Source organism: Schistocerca americana, chromosome 6 (genome assembly GCF_021461395.2).
Source record: "Schistocerca americana isolate TAMUIC-IGC-003095 chromosome 6, iqSchAmer2.1, whole genome shotgun sequence".
Lineage (NCBI taxonomy): Eukaryota > Metazoa > Arthropoda > Insecta > Orthoptera > Acrididae > Schistocerca > Schistocerca americana.
Window position 1 is genome coordinate 529,553,920 of NC_060124.1, and position 20,027 is coordinate 529,573,946.

General features: G+C 40.9%; 1 protein-coding gene across 2 annotated transcripts in view; it reads right to left on the reverse strand.

Annotated features, from left to right (window-relative positions):
* The window catches only part of LOC124619776 (THO complex subunit 5 homolog), a 154,736-nt gene that overhangs the window by 24,361 nt on the left and 110,348 nt on the right, over window positions 1-20,027 (reverse strand). For both annotated transcript variants that reach the window (XM_047146361.1, XM_047146362.1), the window contains exon 11: window positions 15,291-15,482. In XM_047146361.1, coding sequence (XP_047002317.1) covers window positions 15,291-15,482 — 192 coding nt within the window. The remainder of the gene's footprint in view (window positions 1-15,290; window positions 15,483-20,027) is intronic.

A 20,027-nucleotide genomic window follows, 5' to 3' on the forward strand; every position in this document is an offset into this window, starting at 1 on the left:
ATCATAAGGCCCATGTCATTAATGCAGTATAATCAAAGTCTGCAACTAGCAATCATGCAATTTCGTCAGTGACATGTCAGTCAAACAAACTTTTTGTTCATTTACTTATTTGTGGGAAACGTGTGAAATTTCAGTTGGACATGGATGCCTCTATCACATCGCCAAATCTAGGCTCCCCAAGCCTGTCTGAAACTAGCATGCAACTGACGGCTTATAATGGACAAGACATTTCCATTCTCGGAACATGTACTTTGCCTGCCTTGTATCAGTCGCATATGCGAACTGTGAATTTTGCAGTGTTACAATCACGCAAGTGTGACAACATATTTGGTCTTTATTCTTTTGTTTTGTTTAGTTTTGACATTCAGGACTATGTGTTGTCAGTGTCTGCATTCAATGCATAAGACAGTGTAGCTAGCTTGCTAAAAGAATTCCTAGAACTCTTTTCTGAAGGTTTAGGCAAAGTTAACAATTTTGATGCATATATTAGGTTGAAAGACAATGCTCAGCTGAAATTTTGCCACGCCAGAACTGTTGCCATTGCATTACACGACAAAGTTGCTGCTGAACTTAAAGAATTGCAAGGTAGTGGAGTTATTGCACCCATATCAACTAGTCAATGGGCAAGTCCACAGCTTTTGCTCCCCAAACATTCAGGTTGCATTTGCCTCTGTGTTGACTGTAAGTCTACCGTCAACCCACAAACTGTATTTGATACTTATCCACCACGCCCAGATGGACAAATTAGATGCTGGACGGTACTTTTCTAAAATTGATTTGCGCGACACATAGCTTCAAATACCGCTCAATGAAGAATCTCAAAACATTTGTGTAGTAAATACTCGTTTGGGCGTGTTTAAATATTTGCATTTACCTTTTGGCAGTGCTTCCGCACCCACCGTTTTCCTATGGTATTTGGAACAACTGATTGCACAAGTGCCAAACTGTTAAAACTATTTGGATAATATTGTAGTAGCAGGTCATAAACCTGAACATATTGCAAATTTACGGGCTTTGTTTCATGTGTTATCTGATGCAGGACTGAAGTGCAGACTGGACAAGTGTGACTTTCTTAAACCTGAGTTGCAGTATCTTGGTCATGTCATAAAGTCGCATTTGCTAGCCATATGAGACTTGGCAGTTCCTCGTAATGTTGCAGAATTGCAGTCAGTTTTAGGAAAAATGAACTATTATATTTGGTTCATACTGAATGCTGCACAAATTGCAGCTCCAATGCATCGCTTGCATCACAAAAATGTCCCCTTTGTTTGTACAAATGAGTGCCAAGTAGCTTTTCAAAAACTTAAAGATGTATTGCTCAGTGACTGATGCTAAGTTCAACTTGATCCTAAAAAACCAGTTACATTGCAAGTTGATGCTTCCTCTTATGGAATTGGTGCAGTGCTTTCGCACAGAATTGATGATAAAGACAAACCCATTGCTTTCGCAACTAAAGTGTTATCCAAAGCTCAGTGAAACTATTCACAAATTGAAAAAGAGGCATTAGCTATAGTTTATGGTGTCACTAAATTTCACCACTATTTGCATGTCAGAAAATTCTACTTAGTTATGGTTCCTGTACGAACTGCTCAAAAATTGCAAAGATGGGCTTTGTTGCTGTCTCAATACCAGCACGAGATTGTGTATCATCTGACAGCTCAACATGATAATGCGGACGCACTTTCACGCCTTCCGATTGCCCCTTACACAGACTTTTATGCTTCTGCTGCATCTTGTCATATCGATGCTCAGAATTCTGAATTGCTTAAGTCTTTTCCGCTGAGCTATACGACAATTGCACAGGCCTTGGAAGCTGATCCAGATTTGAACATTTTGCTCAATGATATTCGCACATCTTGGCCTCACTCCTTGAATAGCACAAAGAATTCTGTAGTGCACCAATACTTTGCACATCAGCACAGCCTTGCTGTACAGAAAGGTGTGATTCTTGTTCAAAATGACAATGAACAGTCACGTGTACTGATTCCTAAAGTTTTGCAAAAACAAGTGTTGCAGTAACTTCACTAAGGATGCTGGTGGATTGTTCATATGAAACAGCTAGCGTGTCGGCACTGTACTTGGCAGGGCATGGGCGCCAAAATAGAACAGATGATGTCACAGTGTCACACATGTGCAGAAAATCATTCTGCTCCACTACAAAAGTTCTCTGCTTGGCCTAAGTCGCAATCGCCACGACAACGTGTGCACTTAGACTTTGCAGGACCTTTTTGGAACACTCGCTGGGTAATTGTGGTTGACTCATGTAGCAAGATTCCGTTTACTGTGCCAATGGCCTTGACAGTGTCACATAGCACAATTCAGGTGTTGTCTTCGATTTCTTGCCTTGAAGGTTCACCTGAATCAATAGTGTAAGACAACAGACCTCAGTTCATGGCACATGAATTTAAAACATTTTGTAAATGCAATGGCATATTGTATCTAACTAGTGCATCATTCCATCCACAGTCAGACGGCGAAGCTGAACATTTTGTCAAAACATTCAAGCAGCAGATGGCCAAACTTCGCTCTGCACACACCAGGAATCAAGCCTTGCCACTGTTTCGAGCCTCGTATTGTTCGCACCCACGAGATGGACCATCGCCAGCAGTGTTGCTTCACGGCCGCCACCATCATACACTGCTCCACCCTCCTCAGCATCCGGCAGTGCAGGAAGGCCACAAGTATCGCTTCGCGCCACGTGATATTGTCTTTTATAGGGTTTTTAGCGGGACCAGATGGTGGGGGCAAAGCGAGATCGTCCATCAACTAGGTGCTTGCATGTATCTTGTTACAGATCTGGATGGTTTGCAGCGCCACCATCAAAATAAACTTCAATTCTGTTACATACACGATGATCTCACAGTTTCTCTTCCCCCAGACTCATGGGACCAGATGACAGTGCAGCCGCAGCAGCCGCCGGAAGGTGTCATCACGATACCACGGGACGACCCGATGGAGACGGAGCCTTCACCTCCTCTGCCTCCGCTCATCCTACCCATGGAGCTGGACCCGGCCGCACTGAAGCAATCGCTGTTGTCTTCATTTGGTTCATGGCAGCAGGGGGTGGACGCGTACTCTTCTGGTTGTTTTCCAAGGGACGTTTCTGCCACAGCGCAGGCCGGATGGTGGGGTGTGGCCAGAAGCTGGGCGTCCCCTGCAGCCACAGCTTTTGGCTCATCAGAGTGTCCACCCTCCTGCAGCCCCCGCCATTGTCGCACACCGTGCACAACGACTGTCCGTCAGTTTGGGGGGGGGGGGGGGGGGGGAGGAATTTTCTGGCATAACCAGATATGCTAGAACGAAGAGGTGAAACAAAAGACCAGAGAAGGCAGTGAAGAATCGGTGGCCAATCGTGGGCAGAATTGGACCGCGCCACACCAGAAGCGCCACCTACAACAGCTGCGTATAAATGCAGCTCATGCTAGCCTCGGCCAAACAAGATTGGCCTGAGTCTGCAATGTAACTATTGCTATGCTGTACAGATCCGTAACAAGTGGTTTCTTGGACTTGGTGTATAGCAAGAACTGTGTTGTTTTCATGTCGCCTCTCGCTAGCGACATCTGCTGTAGAAAAGTTAAGTATTGTCAATTTGCCTTTCTAGAAATAAAACTACTAATGTTGTTTGTTTGAAATTGTTGTATAGCATTCTGAGAACGCTGCATCCCGTAGGCACCCTATTAGCGATGAGAGGGCAAGACACCACATATTACTTTTTAGCATATCCTCATAGTAGTGTAACACTTAGTCAAAACTAGAATGTTCTTAAAATAATTCCTGTCTTTTATATGATTTTCAATTGAATGAAGGCTAAATATATCAAATTATGTTAGAGATGTTTAAAATATTAGGATGGAATTTCGCTCTTTTTTAGGAAAGAATTTGCCACGTTTTCATATGGGAGATTTTACACATTTGATTATGGCAAGCAGCCTCAATGTTTGGCTTTCCAGTGGACTGAGACGGCTGCTGAAAGTAACACTGCTTCCATGAGGTTTTTGCATGAAAGCATTGCCAGGAAGGGCACAGCAGAGAAAGCTTCATGCATTCTGAAGTATGTTCTTACACATTTCAATCCACTCAATGATGGTGGTGTTCGATAACTGATAATCTGGCCTGGCTGTTGTATTGAGAACAACGAGCAGATGATTTCCTTTTTCCAAAATCTGGTTGCCCATAAATTTTTCACTTCTGTAGACCACACTTTCTCATTACAGGGCATAGTTTCTTACCTTGTGATTGGTATTTTGCACTTATATGCCTTTGTGTATATCACCAGGATGACTGGATTCCAGCTATTCAACAGATTTCTTGTCTGTAAGATGGAACCAGGGGATTTCAGATATCTTACCACACTAGATCAAGGAGTTCAAAATAACTGAATATGCCCGGCTACAAATTTCAGTTGAGCACCCTTCTATATTAAAAGGAAGAAAAAGTAATGACATCCTGCAACCATAGATTTGTCAAAGCATTGTGCAGAAGCAGAGAGGTACTGGGATATGCAATGCATTACTATCAAAATTTTCAGTCTACTGTTTTGTCCATCAAAAGCAACAAGAAGAAAAAGTCGACATGTATAGTATATCCCAGCTGAAAAATGGAATTCCCATCGGCTATTACGTACCCATCTAGTCCCTTCTCTGTTCCCATTCCAGCACTACAGAGCCCACTATTCCACCAATGCACCCAGTCTTTTTACTTCTCTCCTTTCTGGTAACCCCTACCCCACTCTCCCCCACCCTCCGACTGATCTCTCAACCCCACTCTCCACCTTGTTCCTGCATGCTGCCCGCAGCGCTTTACTCTCCCCCACCCCTACTGTGCTTACAGTTATGTGCTTCATATATGAGAAGCATTTATTGAGATTAAATATAAGTTATATTGTACGCATAAAGACACTATGATTATACATACAGTGGAACTTTGCTTTTACATTCTCCGATTTTACGTTTTTGTGATTCTATACCATAAATTTGTAGCTGCCATGAAAAACCCGTAAGGTCAATACTACAAATTCCCCAATTTTACATTTCTTCCTAGTAAGGTTTAGCTCAGTCTGGGTACTTACTCAATGTCTTGCTTGACTTTATCCCGTTTTCTTCCTATTGATATTTGATGTGACTGAATGAGTTATAAGTGGCACAAAAGACAGATGGTTCATACCATGGATGGTGATGGAGTTACGGGATTATTTTACGCCATTGTGAAGAGAGGAGATGTGAGAGGAAATGCTGATGTAATCCACAATCGGTGTCCACAACGCAACTTGCAACAGTTAGCTTCACAGTGCAATTATGATACAACTACTGGTAGGTTGCAGCGGTAATGGAAAAATAAGGCAGTCAACGTGATGTGTTCTGGACCATGCCAATTCGTGATGAAGGGGCCCAGCCACCATCTTTTATTGTTCCACTTACAACTCAATCTCATCTTTTTGCATGTATTTCCATTGTACTGTATTCAGCAACAATGTCAATTGTCAACCTTTTAAATTCACACACGGAATCTCAAAGAACATGCTCGGTCATAACCAAGGAAACATCACCCATTTCTGGCTAGTGAACCCCTATTGGCTGGCAACTTGTTAAGCCACCCAATAGACAGTGCAGCAATCACGTCAACTAACACATGTAAAATGAGCTCGCCTACTGGATGTGTGAAGCGGGGGAGTAGCCCTTCACTGATGGGAGTGCAGATAGGGTGAAAGCATTTTGCGAAGTGCTGAAAATATATTTTTCATGCATCTCCACTATATGGTGAGTAGCAACTTTCCTTCTCATAATATTGTTGCATTCCATCCCGGATTTTCCACTGTTTGATAGATGTCACATGGAAATAGAACAAGGGTTTTGCAAAAGCACATTTTAAAGACTTTCTTGTTCACATCTGACATGATACAGCTGCTATTCATGTATATACTTTGCACCACACATTGTAGATCGTAAAGACTGGCAGCAGTGATAGACAACATGAAGGGAAATTTTAGCACCTGAGTTTTCTTCCAAATTTACATTTCACACAGTGCACAGAAATTCAGTGAGCTGACTTCTAATAAGCTTGGGGAAGTAAATTTATTTTTTCACATCTCTGTTTCTCTCTTCATGCTTAAAATAACACTTTAATGGTGGTAAGCATGCAGCTCGTAAGAAAAGTAAGAAACAGTAACAGCAATGATAACAAAATATGTCATTAAGCGGATGTATTTATGCTTGTGGTTTAGGCACTTAGCTGCTGTGATATTTCTGGTTTAATTCAACATGTTCATCAATTTTTGTTCCTCGTTCCCTGTTTCTCCATGAATGTTATGCGGGAAGAGTGACTGGTGGCAAACATCGGTATGAGCTCTAATTTCTCTGACTTTTTTTTTCTTTTGTGGTCAGCTTTTGAGACATGTTGGGTGAAGTAATATGTTATCCAACTCTTATTTTAATATACACTCTTAAAATTTTAACAGTAAACTTCTCCGTAATGCACAACACCTGTCTTGAGTGTCTAAGACTGTAGTTTGTTGAACATTTACATAACTCTCTTGAACTGACTAAACCGTCCCATGGTAAAATGCACCACTCTTCAGTGGATCTTCTCTCTCTTCCATTAATCCAAATTAATAAGGGTTCCAGACTGATGAATGATATTCAACAAACAGTCTAACAAGTGCTTTGCAAGCCACTTCTTTCGCAGATGAATTAGTGCTTTGTATGCCACTTCTTTTGCAGATGAATTACATTTCCCTAAGAGTCTCTCAATGAATCTCAGCCTGGCCCCTGCTTTATCTACTATTTGTTTTATTTGGTCATTCCGCTTTAAGTTGCTCTGGATGGTTACTCCTAGGTGTTTTATGGCAGTAGTTGGTCCACTGCATTGTCACCAATAGTGTAACTGAACGGTAGAAGATCTCTTCATCTATTTAAATGCAATAATTTACATTTGTTTACATTTAGGAACTGCATGGTCCAGCATCATTCATCAATCCTCTGCAGATCTTTCTGCATTTTAATGCAGTCTTCTGGCACTGCAATCTTCCTATAGAAAACATTACCATCTGTGAGTAGTGGCAGGAAGCTTCCAATTTTACCCACTAAAATCATTAATATAAATTGTAGACAATAATAGCTCTACAACACCGCCTCGGGTTCTCCTAAAATTACCTTTACATCAGTCACTTTTGTTCCCTTTAAGAACAACTCGCTAAGCTCACATTCTGATCAGTAGATCATAGTGTGGAACTGTACTGAACAGCTTTCATAAGTCAAGGAATACGGCATTTACCTGAACACCTTTGCCTATAGTGCTCTGGATCTTGTGGATCAACAGTGTAAGCAGAATTTCGCAAGATCTCTGTGGAAATTTTCTATAAAAGATTTTTATTCTCCATAAAGTCATAATCTATGAGCACAATAATATTTCATAATACTACAAATGACTGATGTCAGTGATATTGGCCTATAACTATGTATACCTCTCTGGTAACTCTCCATGAAAATCAGAAAAAAATTGAACATTTTTCACTTGCTAGATACCCTTTGCCATTCCAGCAATACATGATACACTACTGCTAGAATGGGAGTAAACTCTTCTGCATAATTTCTGTAGACCCTTTCCGGCACCTCGTCTAGTCAAGATGCCTTACCACTGTTGAGAAATTTGAGTAAATTTTACTCCAGAATCCAATACCTTAACAACTACCATTCAGAAATTTGTGCGATGACTAAGGGGGAACCACGTTAAAATAATCCATGGTGAAAAAATTTTAGAAGAATGAATTAAGTGTTGACCTTCTTTCTCTCATTTTGTATGTCAGCGCTAGTATGGTCACAGGAACTGAACAGATTATTTTGGTTCATTCACCAACTTCTTTGCAAGACCAAAACTTCTTACAATATTCCGAATGACAACAGAGCAGAGACTACAATCATTATCCACATATACCAATAATTTAAAGGTTATCCAGTGCACTTTTTCAGACAGTTACAAATGTTGTAACAAATACTCCACTTTTTAAGGATTTTACTGAACCAAAAATAGTTGAAAATATGAAGATTTGCCTGGTAACATTAGTAATGCAGTTTCAGTGCAAGAGTGACTGGTACAACTACTAATTCTAAGATAATATTTTGTCATTTTTTATCCAGATCTACTTTACGTACTGCATCCGTCACTTGTACATTTTTATTTTGAAATTTTACTGAATAAAAACATTAGGTTAGGTGAAATAGAGGAACCAATTTACAAAAATTATTATGCCTAACACCATCCAGCAAGAACTGGTTGTGATGATTTGTATGCCTCTGGTCCCAGATAGCTTTGCATTCAAGAACTGCTGAAATTGATGCCTTTGTAAAATTGTCACTGGTAGTTCTCACTTGTGAAACTGTCTGAGGCTCTCAACAACTTGTGTATTGGTTACACACCAAATAAGTCTATCAGTGGATACTCGATGCGTACAAAGAAGCATTATAAAAAATTAACAGATTTATTTGACACCCAGGTGGGTATTGCAGAAACCTGAACTGGCAAACACTTGATGACAGGTGCCAACTATCCTATGAAATCCTACTTACGAAGTTCCAAGACCTAGTAATGAGGAATCTACAAATATACAATAATCACCTACATACTGTTCCTGTAGGGATCACAATGACAAAATTAGACTAATTACAGTGTGCATGGAGGCATTAAATGCTCGTCCCTGTGCTCTATACGTGAATGGAACTGGAAACAAGTGATTAGTAGTACAACAGGAAATAGATCTGTCACGCGCAATGGTTTGCAGAGTACAAATGCTAATGTGGATGTAGGTTATGCTGCCCAAAACTCTGCGTCCAGCTCAAAGCACAAACAGGTTTGATACCCTTGTCTGACGAGCAGTGATCCTGAAAGTTAAATGCACTGGTAAGACTCAATGGCCATGCCAGTGATGTGCGAGCAGCAAGATTCAGTGTAAGCACCCTCTTACACTCATTTTGGATTCTTTCAGCTTTTATTTGTAAACTAAGATTTGACTTCACTTAAAACAGAGATTAAATGGTCATTGCTTTTCTAGCAACTTTCTAAGACTGTTACTGAACCATGGTTGGTCTTTCCCATGCCTCACAATCTTGCTTGGTACATACTCATCTACAGCATCCAGTTGAACTACACATCTTCATCCTCCGAACTCTATATTTAATGCTGCCTGTAATTTTTATCCACTCACTCTTGGTGAGCAGAGATATTTTCCTATATTTCATAACAATGCATGAAAAATCAGTGGTCATCATTGCAGTCACAGCCTTACGACTACTAATGCCATTCTTTACATTAAATGATTCAACAAGTTCAGCTTTGTAAGTTACTGGATGGTCTAAAGCATTGCTCTCATGAGTTGGTTCTCCAACTAGCTGTTTGATGTGCATCTTAAATAAGATATTCGGAATAACCTCAGGTGAATCCTTGCCAACACCAGTTTCAACCATGAGTCTTGCCTATTACTGTAACATGTTCTGAAAACTTACTTATGATGTTCCCCAAAATTTCTCTGAAATTCTATGCCAATGCAGCTGCTGATGTAGGTGGTCTATGACAATGTTTGATTATCAAGAAACTTCCTGGCAGATTAAAACTGTGTGATGGAACCACACTTCTTTACAGCAAAAAATAGCTGCCAACACTGCCATGTAGCAAATCACTTGGGTATAAGCTCACCAGACAAAATATTAACCATACCCTTAAAAGGGCATTATACAGTAGAACCTCAGTTAAGCGTCACTTTTGGGACCGGCGAAGGATTGGAACACTAAAAAGGTCAATCAGAGAATGAAACAAGTCATTTACAGAGCTCAAAACTATGTCATACATCAAAATTAAGTAAAGAAAAAGATTATATTTCTAATGAATAGAAAGAAAACAGAGAATTTTAGATGCTGAAAATCTAGTTCTGAAAGTGTAAAATGATTTTTGTTTCAATTTCTTCTCTTTGCTGCTGCATTATACCACTTCTTTCCCAACAATATGTGCATAGCTGTAGTGGTTGGCTGTTGTTCCAAATATTTCAGGGCAGTCTCGAACGCATCCTTTGCTGCAGAGTGCCTGATCTTTTTGTCTTCTTCCTTTTCTTCATCATCTGACTCTTCTCGGTCAACACTGTACTGTTGCAAAACAAGATCGATGATCTGATAATCTTCAAACTCTTCATTGGTGACAGCAGCAACGTTATCTTCTGCTAATGATTCCTCTACGTCATCATGTTGGACATCATTCTGGAGTGTTTGCAAATCAGGGGTTTAATCTGCACTGTCTGACTCATTAGTTTCTGGAAGTTCATGCTCTTGGTTTAGTCTCGAACAAACCTTTTCCCATGATTTTGGTAGAGTGGTTTTCTTAAGGTCACCGTTTCCTATGAGTTTTGTAGAGTGGTTTCCTTAAGTTCTTCCCAAACTTGAGCACCTGAGTAAATTGCACCTTTTATGCTGATGCTTTTCATTCTTTCAAAATGACCACAACTCTCTTCTCTTTTTTTCTAACAAAGCACTCATGATTTCCTCATGTAATGTCATTTTAACCACACAGTAATACCCTGGTCCATTGATTGGATTATTGAAGTCACCCGGGGCATGGGGAAAGGGCGAGGGGGTGGTCAAATACAGCTTTTATGTTACCTTGTTGAAGTTCAGACTCTGAGGGGTGCGTTGGGCCATTGTCTAATAATGCAATTGCGTGGTGTGGTAGGTTTTTTGATCTCAAATATTTATTAACAGCAGGAACAAATGCAACAAAAACATTTTTTAAAACACATTACCATTCATTCATGGACCTTTTTAGCTTTGTAATAAACAGGAAGTGCTGATATGTTTACATTTTTGAAGAATTGTGACTAAGTGCATTGAACTTGGTGTGACAGGAGTAAAATCAATCAATAATGCTAGCACACTTTTCAGCACAGGGTACAGACAGATGGCCAGATATCTGTGAAGTCAGTTAATCGAAGGTTGGTTAATCGAGGCTCTCCTGTAGGGAATGAAATAAGGGCTGTGAAGTGGTGTGTGCCAGTTGGCTCTACGGAATCAGTGCAGTAAGATGGTTAGATGCTGAGATGTGACAGTGTAGAAAGGCACTATAATATTTAGAAATGTTCACGACCATACTGTGAACGAATTTGCTTGATCTGTGAGTGTACCAACACTGACTGTCCAACATTTCTATAATGAATGGTGTGCCGCTCAAAACCATATAACATGGCATCTCAACAGAGGTAACAAAAATATCATGACTGATGTGGACTAGAGACAACTGTCACACATCATCAATGAGATTTGGTTTCAAACCCAACAGGTACTGCTGCTTTCAATGACTGCAGGTTCATTGTGACTATTTTCTGTATGAAAAACATGAAGGGAAAGGCATTCAACAGGGTTTGGGGGGGGGGGGGGGGGGGTGTGTTCTGGGGAAGGAGACCAGACAGCGAGGTCATCGGTCTCCTTGGATTAGGGAAGGATGGGGAAGGAAGTCGGCCGTGCCCTTTGAAAGGAACCAACCCGGCATTTGCCTGGAGCGATTTAGGGAAATCACGGAAATCCTAAACCAGGATGGCCGGACGCGGGATTGAACCGTCATCCTCCCGAATGCGAGTCCAGTGCATTCAACAGTCATTTGGAGTTGTGCAATGCAAAATACCATGGTCCCTGCGCCACATAATCTTGAATGTCTTTGATGGGACAAACAACACAGGAGTGAGACAGCAGCTAACTGTGCCATGCAGAGTTGCCGCGCAGTTAGGGGAGCCATGTCATGGATTGCGCGGCCACTCCTGCCGGAGGTTCGACTCCTGACTCGGGCATGGATGTGTGTGATGCCCTTAGCATAGTGTGTAAGTCTAGGGATTGATGACTTCAGCAGTTTGGTCCCTTAGGAATTCACACACATTTGAACATTTTTGCAGATGTGGTGGGATCTGAAGAGTCACAATTTTGTCCCTTTCAAATAATGCATGGTGTATGGTGTTGAGTGGTCTACCGTCCCAAAGAGTAGATCAACCTAGAGTGTGTGGAGGGTACAGTTTGGACTGGAGTGGGTTCTGTGGTGTTATGGAGGTATTTTTTATACCATGACTTTGGCCCATTCATTCATGTTACCCTGACCATGAACTACGACGTTTACTTGAAAATCTTTGGAGTACAACTGTTGCCACACATCTGCTGCATCTTCGTGATGAATATGTTGTGGACACTTCAGTTTTCTAAGATGACAACACATACCATCAAAGGGCAGCATATTAAAAAACAAAGATGCTGTGACTTACCAAACAAGAAAGCGCTAGTAGATAGACACAATTAAAAACACACAAACAAATTTCAAGCTTTTGCAACCCATGGTTGCTTCATCAGGAAAGAGGGAGGGAGAGGGAAAGACGAAAGGATGTGGGTTTTAAGGGAGAGGGTAAAGAGTCATTCCAATCCCGCGAGTGGAAAGACTTATCTTAGGGGGAAAAAAGGACAGGTATACACTCAGGATGGCCTCCTCGTACGTCAACCTATTTATGCATCACTTAGAGGAAGTCTTCTTGGTTACCCAGGCCTGCCAACCCAAAGTTTGGTACAGTTTTATTGATGACATCTTCATGAACTGGACTCACAGTGAAGAAGAACTCCAGAATTTCCTCTCCAACCTCAACTCTTTTGGTCCCATCAGATTCACGTGGTCCTACTCCAAATCCCATGCCACTTTCCTCGACGTTGACCTCCATCTGTCCAATGGCCAGCTTCACACATCCGTCCACATCAAACCCATCAACAAGCAACAGTACCTCCATTATAACAGCTGCCACCCATTCCATATCAAACGAATCTGCTCCAGTCCTGAATCCCTGAACCTTTACACCAACAACCTGAAAACAGCTTTCGCATCTCGTAACTACTCTCCCGACCTGGCACAGAAGCAAATAACCAGAGCCTCTTCCTCATCCCCTCAAACCCAGAACCTCCCACAGAAGAACCCCAAAAGTGCCTCACTTGTGACAGGATACTTTCCGGGACTGGATCAGACTCTGAATGTGGCTCTCCAGCAGGTATACGACTTCCTCAAATCCTGCCCTGAAATGAGATCCATCCTTCATGAAATCCTCCCGACTCCACCAAGAGTGTCTTTCCGCCGTCCACCTAACCTTCGTAACCTCTTGGTTCATCCCTATGAAATCCCAAAACCTCCTTCCCTACCCTCTGGCTCCTACCCTTGTAACCGCCCCCGGTGTAAAACCTGTCCCATGCACCCTCCCACCAGCGACTACTCCAGTCTTGTGACCCGGAAGGTGCACACGATCAAAGGCAGAGCCACGTGTGAAAGCACCCACGTGATATACCAACTGACCTGCTTACACTGTGAAGCCTTCTACGTGGGAATGAGCAGCAACAAACTGTCCATTCGCATGAATGGACACAGGCAGACAGTGTTTGTTGGTAATGAGGATCACCCTGTGGGTAAACATGCCTTGGTGCACGGCCAGTACATCTTGGCACAGTGTTACACCGTCCGGGTTATCTGGATACTTCCCACTGACACCAACCTATCAGAACTCCGGAGATGGGAACTTGCCCTTCAATATATCCTCTCTTCCCGTTACCCACCAGGCCTCAACCTCCGCTAATTTCAAGTTGCCGCCCCTTGTACATCACTTGTCATTCAACAACATCTTTGGCTCTGTACTTCCTCCTCGACTGACATCTCTGCCCAACCTCTTTGCATTTACATGTCTGCCTGCGTCTGTATATATGTGTGTGTGTGTGTGTGTGTGTGTGTGTGTGTGTGTGAGTGTGTGTACACACTCGCGCGCGCGTGAGTGTATACCTGTCCTTTTTTCCCACTAAGGTAAGGCTTTCCACTCGCGGGATTGGAATGACTCCTTACCCTCTCCCTTAAAACCCACATCCTTTCGTCTTTCCCTCTCCCTCCCTCTTTCCTGATGAAGCAACCGTGGGTTGCGAAAGCTTGAAATTTGTGTGTGTGTTTGTGTGTTTTTTATTGTGTCTATCTACCAGCACTTTCTCGTTTGGTAAGTCACAGTATCTTTGTTTTGTAATATATTTTTCCCATGTGGAATGTTTCTTTCTATTTTACATATATGAATGCTCCTGCAGTTTCCTGATAATATATTAACAATTCTTTTTTCCGATTTGCAAGAACAAAAGTTTCCACTCAAAGTAATGTGGCTGACCTGTCTTCAGTTTTGGTTGCCATTTTATAATGGATGTGGAATGGGTTCGAATTGCACATCCCCTCCCCTTTGCCATGTGCACACCACACGTACTCTACTACATGCTGAGTAACCCCTTTCTTCATGTAGTGATTGCCTCATCTATTAAGGGGGGGGGGGATGATCCTGTGATTTTCCACCCAATAGAGATCGAGAAATTGGCATTCGACATAGTCACAGCATCATTTGAGACACTGGTTTACACCTTTTCTGAATACAATGCTTGCATCTTTGTCTACACCCACCCTCACTACAGGTGGGCCCATGCTTCACCTGTCCTTCCATTTTAACCTCCGCTAACCTACCTGCCTCTACTCTACAAGAAAAGAGCAAATATTTTCGAAAGCTTGGGTAGTGTGCCATACTGTTAATTTACTAAATACATCACCACCTAAATGTATGTACTGGCTAGCAATTGTGTCCTATATTTTAATAAATTGTACTTTTCTCTTTTTAGCTAAACTTGATCGAAGAGGATGCTTTGTTGTTGCTATATGCACCATGTGATCAGGTGAATAATTACGGGGCTAACATCTACTTCATGACAGAGGTTTGGATTTAGAAATAAATTATCAATCACTGTAGTGCTGTTTCCTGCTACTTGTTACTACTCTAAACAATACTATCTGAAGTGGGGTCAAAATTGAAATAGCTATGTACATATGCCTCCCAGTTACTGAAGCTGTTCAATACAATACTCGCTGCAATACTCATTGAGACATATGTTCTTTGATTTTATTGTTTACAGAGCCACTCAAACTTTCCTTATGACATACTTAGAATAATGTGATGCAAACTTGTACTCCTCTACCACCAATAGCTTTTGACTCTTTTCAGTCTTTTCCCATATTATACCACACCTACATTACTTCATTATAGGCCCAGTCAAAATAAAATGCAGGTTTTCCACTGCATTCACATTGGCAACAATACACAAATCTATTAGTTAACATGTAAAGTGAAAATGAAAAGAACTACTGTATGACAATACTTCCTTGAAAATAGGTTCTCTGCTACTTGTGAGACACAATTTGCCACATTAAATAAAAATTTAACAAACACCTACCAGTTCCTCTGGTCAAAACACACACGTAGAATGAGTCGGCATGAGTAACAAAGTTCTCTTTCACCAGAGTGGCAGTGTACACAGCACTCTTATATTCTTCCCAAGTAACTGGTTGCCAAGAACTTAGCGTACAACACAGCTTTGCAGGAAAATTTTTACGTAGTGTATGTGGCACAGATACAACACCAGTTTCTGTAAAGCAAGAAAATCTTCAATGACACATAATGAAATCAATTTTCACAAATGAATGGTATCTATATTTCATTACTAGAAACTTTCTGATCAGAATTCTTCACAACTTTCATTATGCACCATATTACAAAATTTATTAAGAACTGAGAAATAAAATATGTGTTACACAGTATAGCGTATTTATGCAGCTCACTGATGGGTGGAAAACTTCAAGGACATGTCAAAATCTTGTTCTCAACATTTGGGAACAAATAACGAGGCTAATCAAAACTTTAAATGTTCCTTGTCTCACTGTTGGTTAAAACTGAGGGCAAATTAAATAAACTACACTATGTTAAAAGACTAACACATTGTAGACAGCTGTGCCATCTGATAAAACTAAAACCCCGTGTGTAACAGGATTCTGACCTATCCAAAATTTTATAACAGCAGTGTGTTTCGAAGGGTGTGTGCTGAAAGTGGTGGTGGTGGTGGTTGTTGGGATGTTTAAGGGGGACTAAACAGTGTGCTGAAAGTGTGCTGGTGACTAATATCAACTAAAGCTTGTCCAGGTGCTGATCACATGGGTATGTCCCCTTTCTCTCGTCTTTACAGCAGTGGAAGATTATTCTGTACAGTTCCCCCCACTTCTACTGAGAACCTGATGGGTCGACAGTGGTACAATGAGGGAATCAGAGCAGACAAGGACTGTTGAAGCTGTGCACAGACACATTAAATTCAATACAGAGGTGAGTCCCAAACATAAGCCAAAGAAAAATTGATGAGCACTAAGAGAGTGTCCACGCTTGAGTCAATCAATGTATTTCATTGGAAACTGAGATTCTCTGTAACTCTGATGGGTGTCCTAGATTACTGTTAGGTAATTTATTGTCCTATTTATGTCCATCACACTTCAGTAATTTTAAAATGAAGCTGAGCTTCTTCAGCTGTTAGTCACGCAAGAAATTTTACCCTGTTCAAATCTCTCAGTCCTAATCTGCAAAGTATTCATTTGATTCGATCCCAAATGGTAACCCTACTCTCAATCAGTTGTAGTACAGGCTCTTAGAAGTTTGTCTGTACAGTGGTACTAAATTGTGAGCAATGTACTAAATTATGAGCAATCAACTGTTCACCAGTTTCTGCATTTATGCTACCTATAGGGTGAGTGACTTCAGCTGTGAAAGCCTTAAAATTTTCCTATCAACTTAAAGTAACAGTTTGAAACTGAAAACAATGTCACTCATGAGTTCTGTTACAATAAAACTACAATGAGCTGCATGAAAATGAGCTATTGGTTGCCACTTCCAATAAGATACCACTCCACAATCACTTGAGGAATACTATTTACTGGGGAAAAGATTTGAAAACCTGACGGCAACAACACTTCACCCCATGCAAGACAGGAACATTATTAGAACTGTTCTGTTATTTTCTTTACTTTAAAAAAATAAACAAATAAATAAAAATTTATAAAAATAATCTTACACTTGGTGCGAAAGACCTCTAGCATCAAGGCCAAGTTATCTACAAGGGCCATCTTTTAAATTCTTACAATTTCTAGATGGAACTGTTGTGATGTAACATTACTGTTTTAAAATTTGTCATTTATTATCTGAAAATGGCTGAGTAGTTTACAGTAAGCAATTAAACAGACAAAAAAATAGAAAGTTCATGAGAAGGTTTTTCATTATTTTCATAAAGGCCTAACTCAACAATAATGTCTTGAATCACTTCATACAACTTTTGGCAATCAATTGTCTCCAGCAAAGGAATATTTTGTATAGGCTGTATATACATGCTGTCTTTTTCTTTTTAAGGTCTCTCATGGAGCAAAAACAAGGAAAACTGAAGATGCTTTAAATAAAGTAAAATGCGCCTAGTCAAAATGCAGCTTTTGAAAGTATGGTGTTACATTTGACAATGGAAGAAATAATGGCTTAATACCAAAACTTTTGTGTGGTTTTGTTATGTTTTTTTGCAAGTGGTGAGTATACTTAGGGATGCATAGTGTCTTCTGGATGGGATGGCGATTGCAGTAACTGCACAAGAGAAAGTACCTGTGAAGCCGTCTCCGCACATTTCATGCATCATCATCCCAGATTGGGGTTTTGCAGTAAATTCAGAGTAAATGCTCCAGCATTAACAATATTGGGAACAATTCATGAAGAAACAGTAGGTCTAGTTTAGAAGAGCTAACTGTACTGTTCTGTAGGGAATATATGGAAAATATATGGAAGACACTACTGAAGATTCACTTTTTATTTATTTAAAAGAATTTTATGTTGAGTTAAAGAATCTTCCTTCTAGTAATATTACATACTGCAGAGGGGAAGTCCAAGGAATTTACACAGCTGCAGTCAACAGCTATAATGCGCAGAGTAGTGCTCAATAATTTTTAGCTCACCTAAAAATCAAAACTATGAAAAGTTAATATTCTCAAAGGAGGGAAAATCACAATCTGGAATCTTTGTGACAGCATCCAGAACAATAAACGTTGGAATTGGACCAAGTTCCTGAAGAATGCTAATAATAACTAGAAAATGGGAAATTATTCAAGCAGAATTTGGAATTTTAACTGAAGTTTTAATGGGCAATTATCACTGTTGTTAACAACAGAATATTAAGAAGTGTGTAGTTAAAAAAATGACAACACTGTCACATAGAAGAAGGTGTAAGTAGCTGAATGACGAACACTAACCTCACTTAACGAAGGTTTGCACATATAAGAGCGCAGAGCGAACTGTCTCCAGCCAGAATGTATACAGTATATATACAGCTACAGAATATTCCAGTACAATGATTCTTTACATATGTGGATACTTCTAGAATGTACTCGAACTGAATATAGTAACTAAAATTCTACAGTCCAGGTGAGTTTTGAACTCACGACCCTCCGCGGAACAGTTTAGTATCATAACCACTACACAACAGTTCTTCTCAGCTTCTTCTACAACACTGCTCCCTCCTGAAGAGAACAGCGTCTCAGTGTTATGTCCTCCTAGTCTGGGAACGAGTCATCGGTCCTGCATACTCCGACTCCCGATGACTGATGCTCGCCCTGGCGGTGATCTTCTTAGAACTTCTTTTCCCACCACATTCATCGTCACCTTTCCGCTTGTTGCCTGTCGCTGGAGCTTCAAATTTACCCTAGGTTGCAGGATTCTTGTAGGGCTTCATTCGAAGGACGTCGACCGTATCTCGGATCTATTATCGTCTTGTGTCGGGGTCGAAATCTCCAACTTCATAAGTAACATCAGACAACTGTCTTACAACCTTATTAGGTCCAAAGTAGCGCCTGAGGAGCTTCTCCGAGAGACCAGTCTTCCGAAAAGGAGTGAAGATCCAGACAAGATCACCAGGTTGGTAGACAACATGGCAGTGGCTCGTGTCATACCTTCGGCAATCGTTTTCTTGAGCCTGCAGCGTGCGGAGTTGAGCTAACTGCTGAACTTCCTCAGCTCTGGTTAACACCTGGCCAATGTAGTCATCGTCCACTTCATCAGGAGGGAATGGAAACACAGTGTCCATCGTCGTAGTCGCCTCACGCCCCTACACCAGGAAAAATGGCATAAACCCTGTGGTGTCTTGTTTGGCAGTGTCTTAGGCAAACGTCACGAAAGGTAGCACTTCATCCCAGTTGCTCTGCTCGACAATGATGAACACTGATAGCATGTTGGCCAAGGTATTATTAAAGCATTCAGTAAGCCCGTTACTTTGCGGATGGTAGGCAGTTGTCATGTGATGAGTAATGTTGCACCAACGGTTTATCTCTGTCACAAAATTCGATTGGAAAAAACTTTCCTTCGATCTGTAATTAACGACCTTGGGCCAATGTGTTTTAACACAATGTCTTCCATGATGAATTTGGCTACCTCAGATGCTTCGGCTGTTTTCACAGTTTTTGTAATGGCATAGCATGTCAGAAAATTAGTGCAAACAATAATCCATCTATTGCCACTAGCAGACGTTGGAAATCGTCTGAGGAGGTCAATCCTAACACACTGGTTAGGTGTTTCGGCTGGTGGATTTGGTATGAGTCGGCCAGGTGGTTTCTGAGGAACTGCCTTTCTGCTCTGGCACTCTCGACAGTGCGACACATTGTGATGGACACTCCTAAATAAACCTGGCCAGAAAAATCTCTTGCGGATTCTATTGGGTCATTCCATGCCAAGTGGTCTAAACCTTCCCACCATCATGTCTCCAATTTTCTTCAAATTTTATCTGTAGCACTAGTCAAGTGCTAAATTAAGTTTCTCAAGATTTCAAGCCTCTAGCTGCAATACTTGCTGATCTACACCCCCTTGTCTGAAGGGTAGTAAGTTCGCATGCGCGCGACATCAGACAAAATGCCATTTTTGGGGTCTCATAAAATTGAAACCAATTCATAAGAATGGTTAGTAAGATGAGACCCTGTACAGTTTTTTGTGCTGATTCAAACGAAATTAATTATAAGATTACTGATGCAAAATCCGGTCAAACAAGTCGACTCAAAGTGTACCCCTAATTCTGTCGTGACTTAATGCGACAAATTTTGACCAATATTCAGACTGCAATAATTTCCTT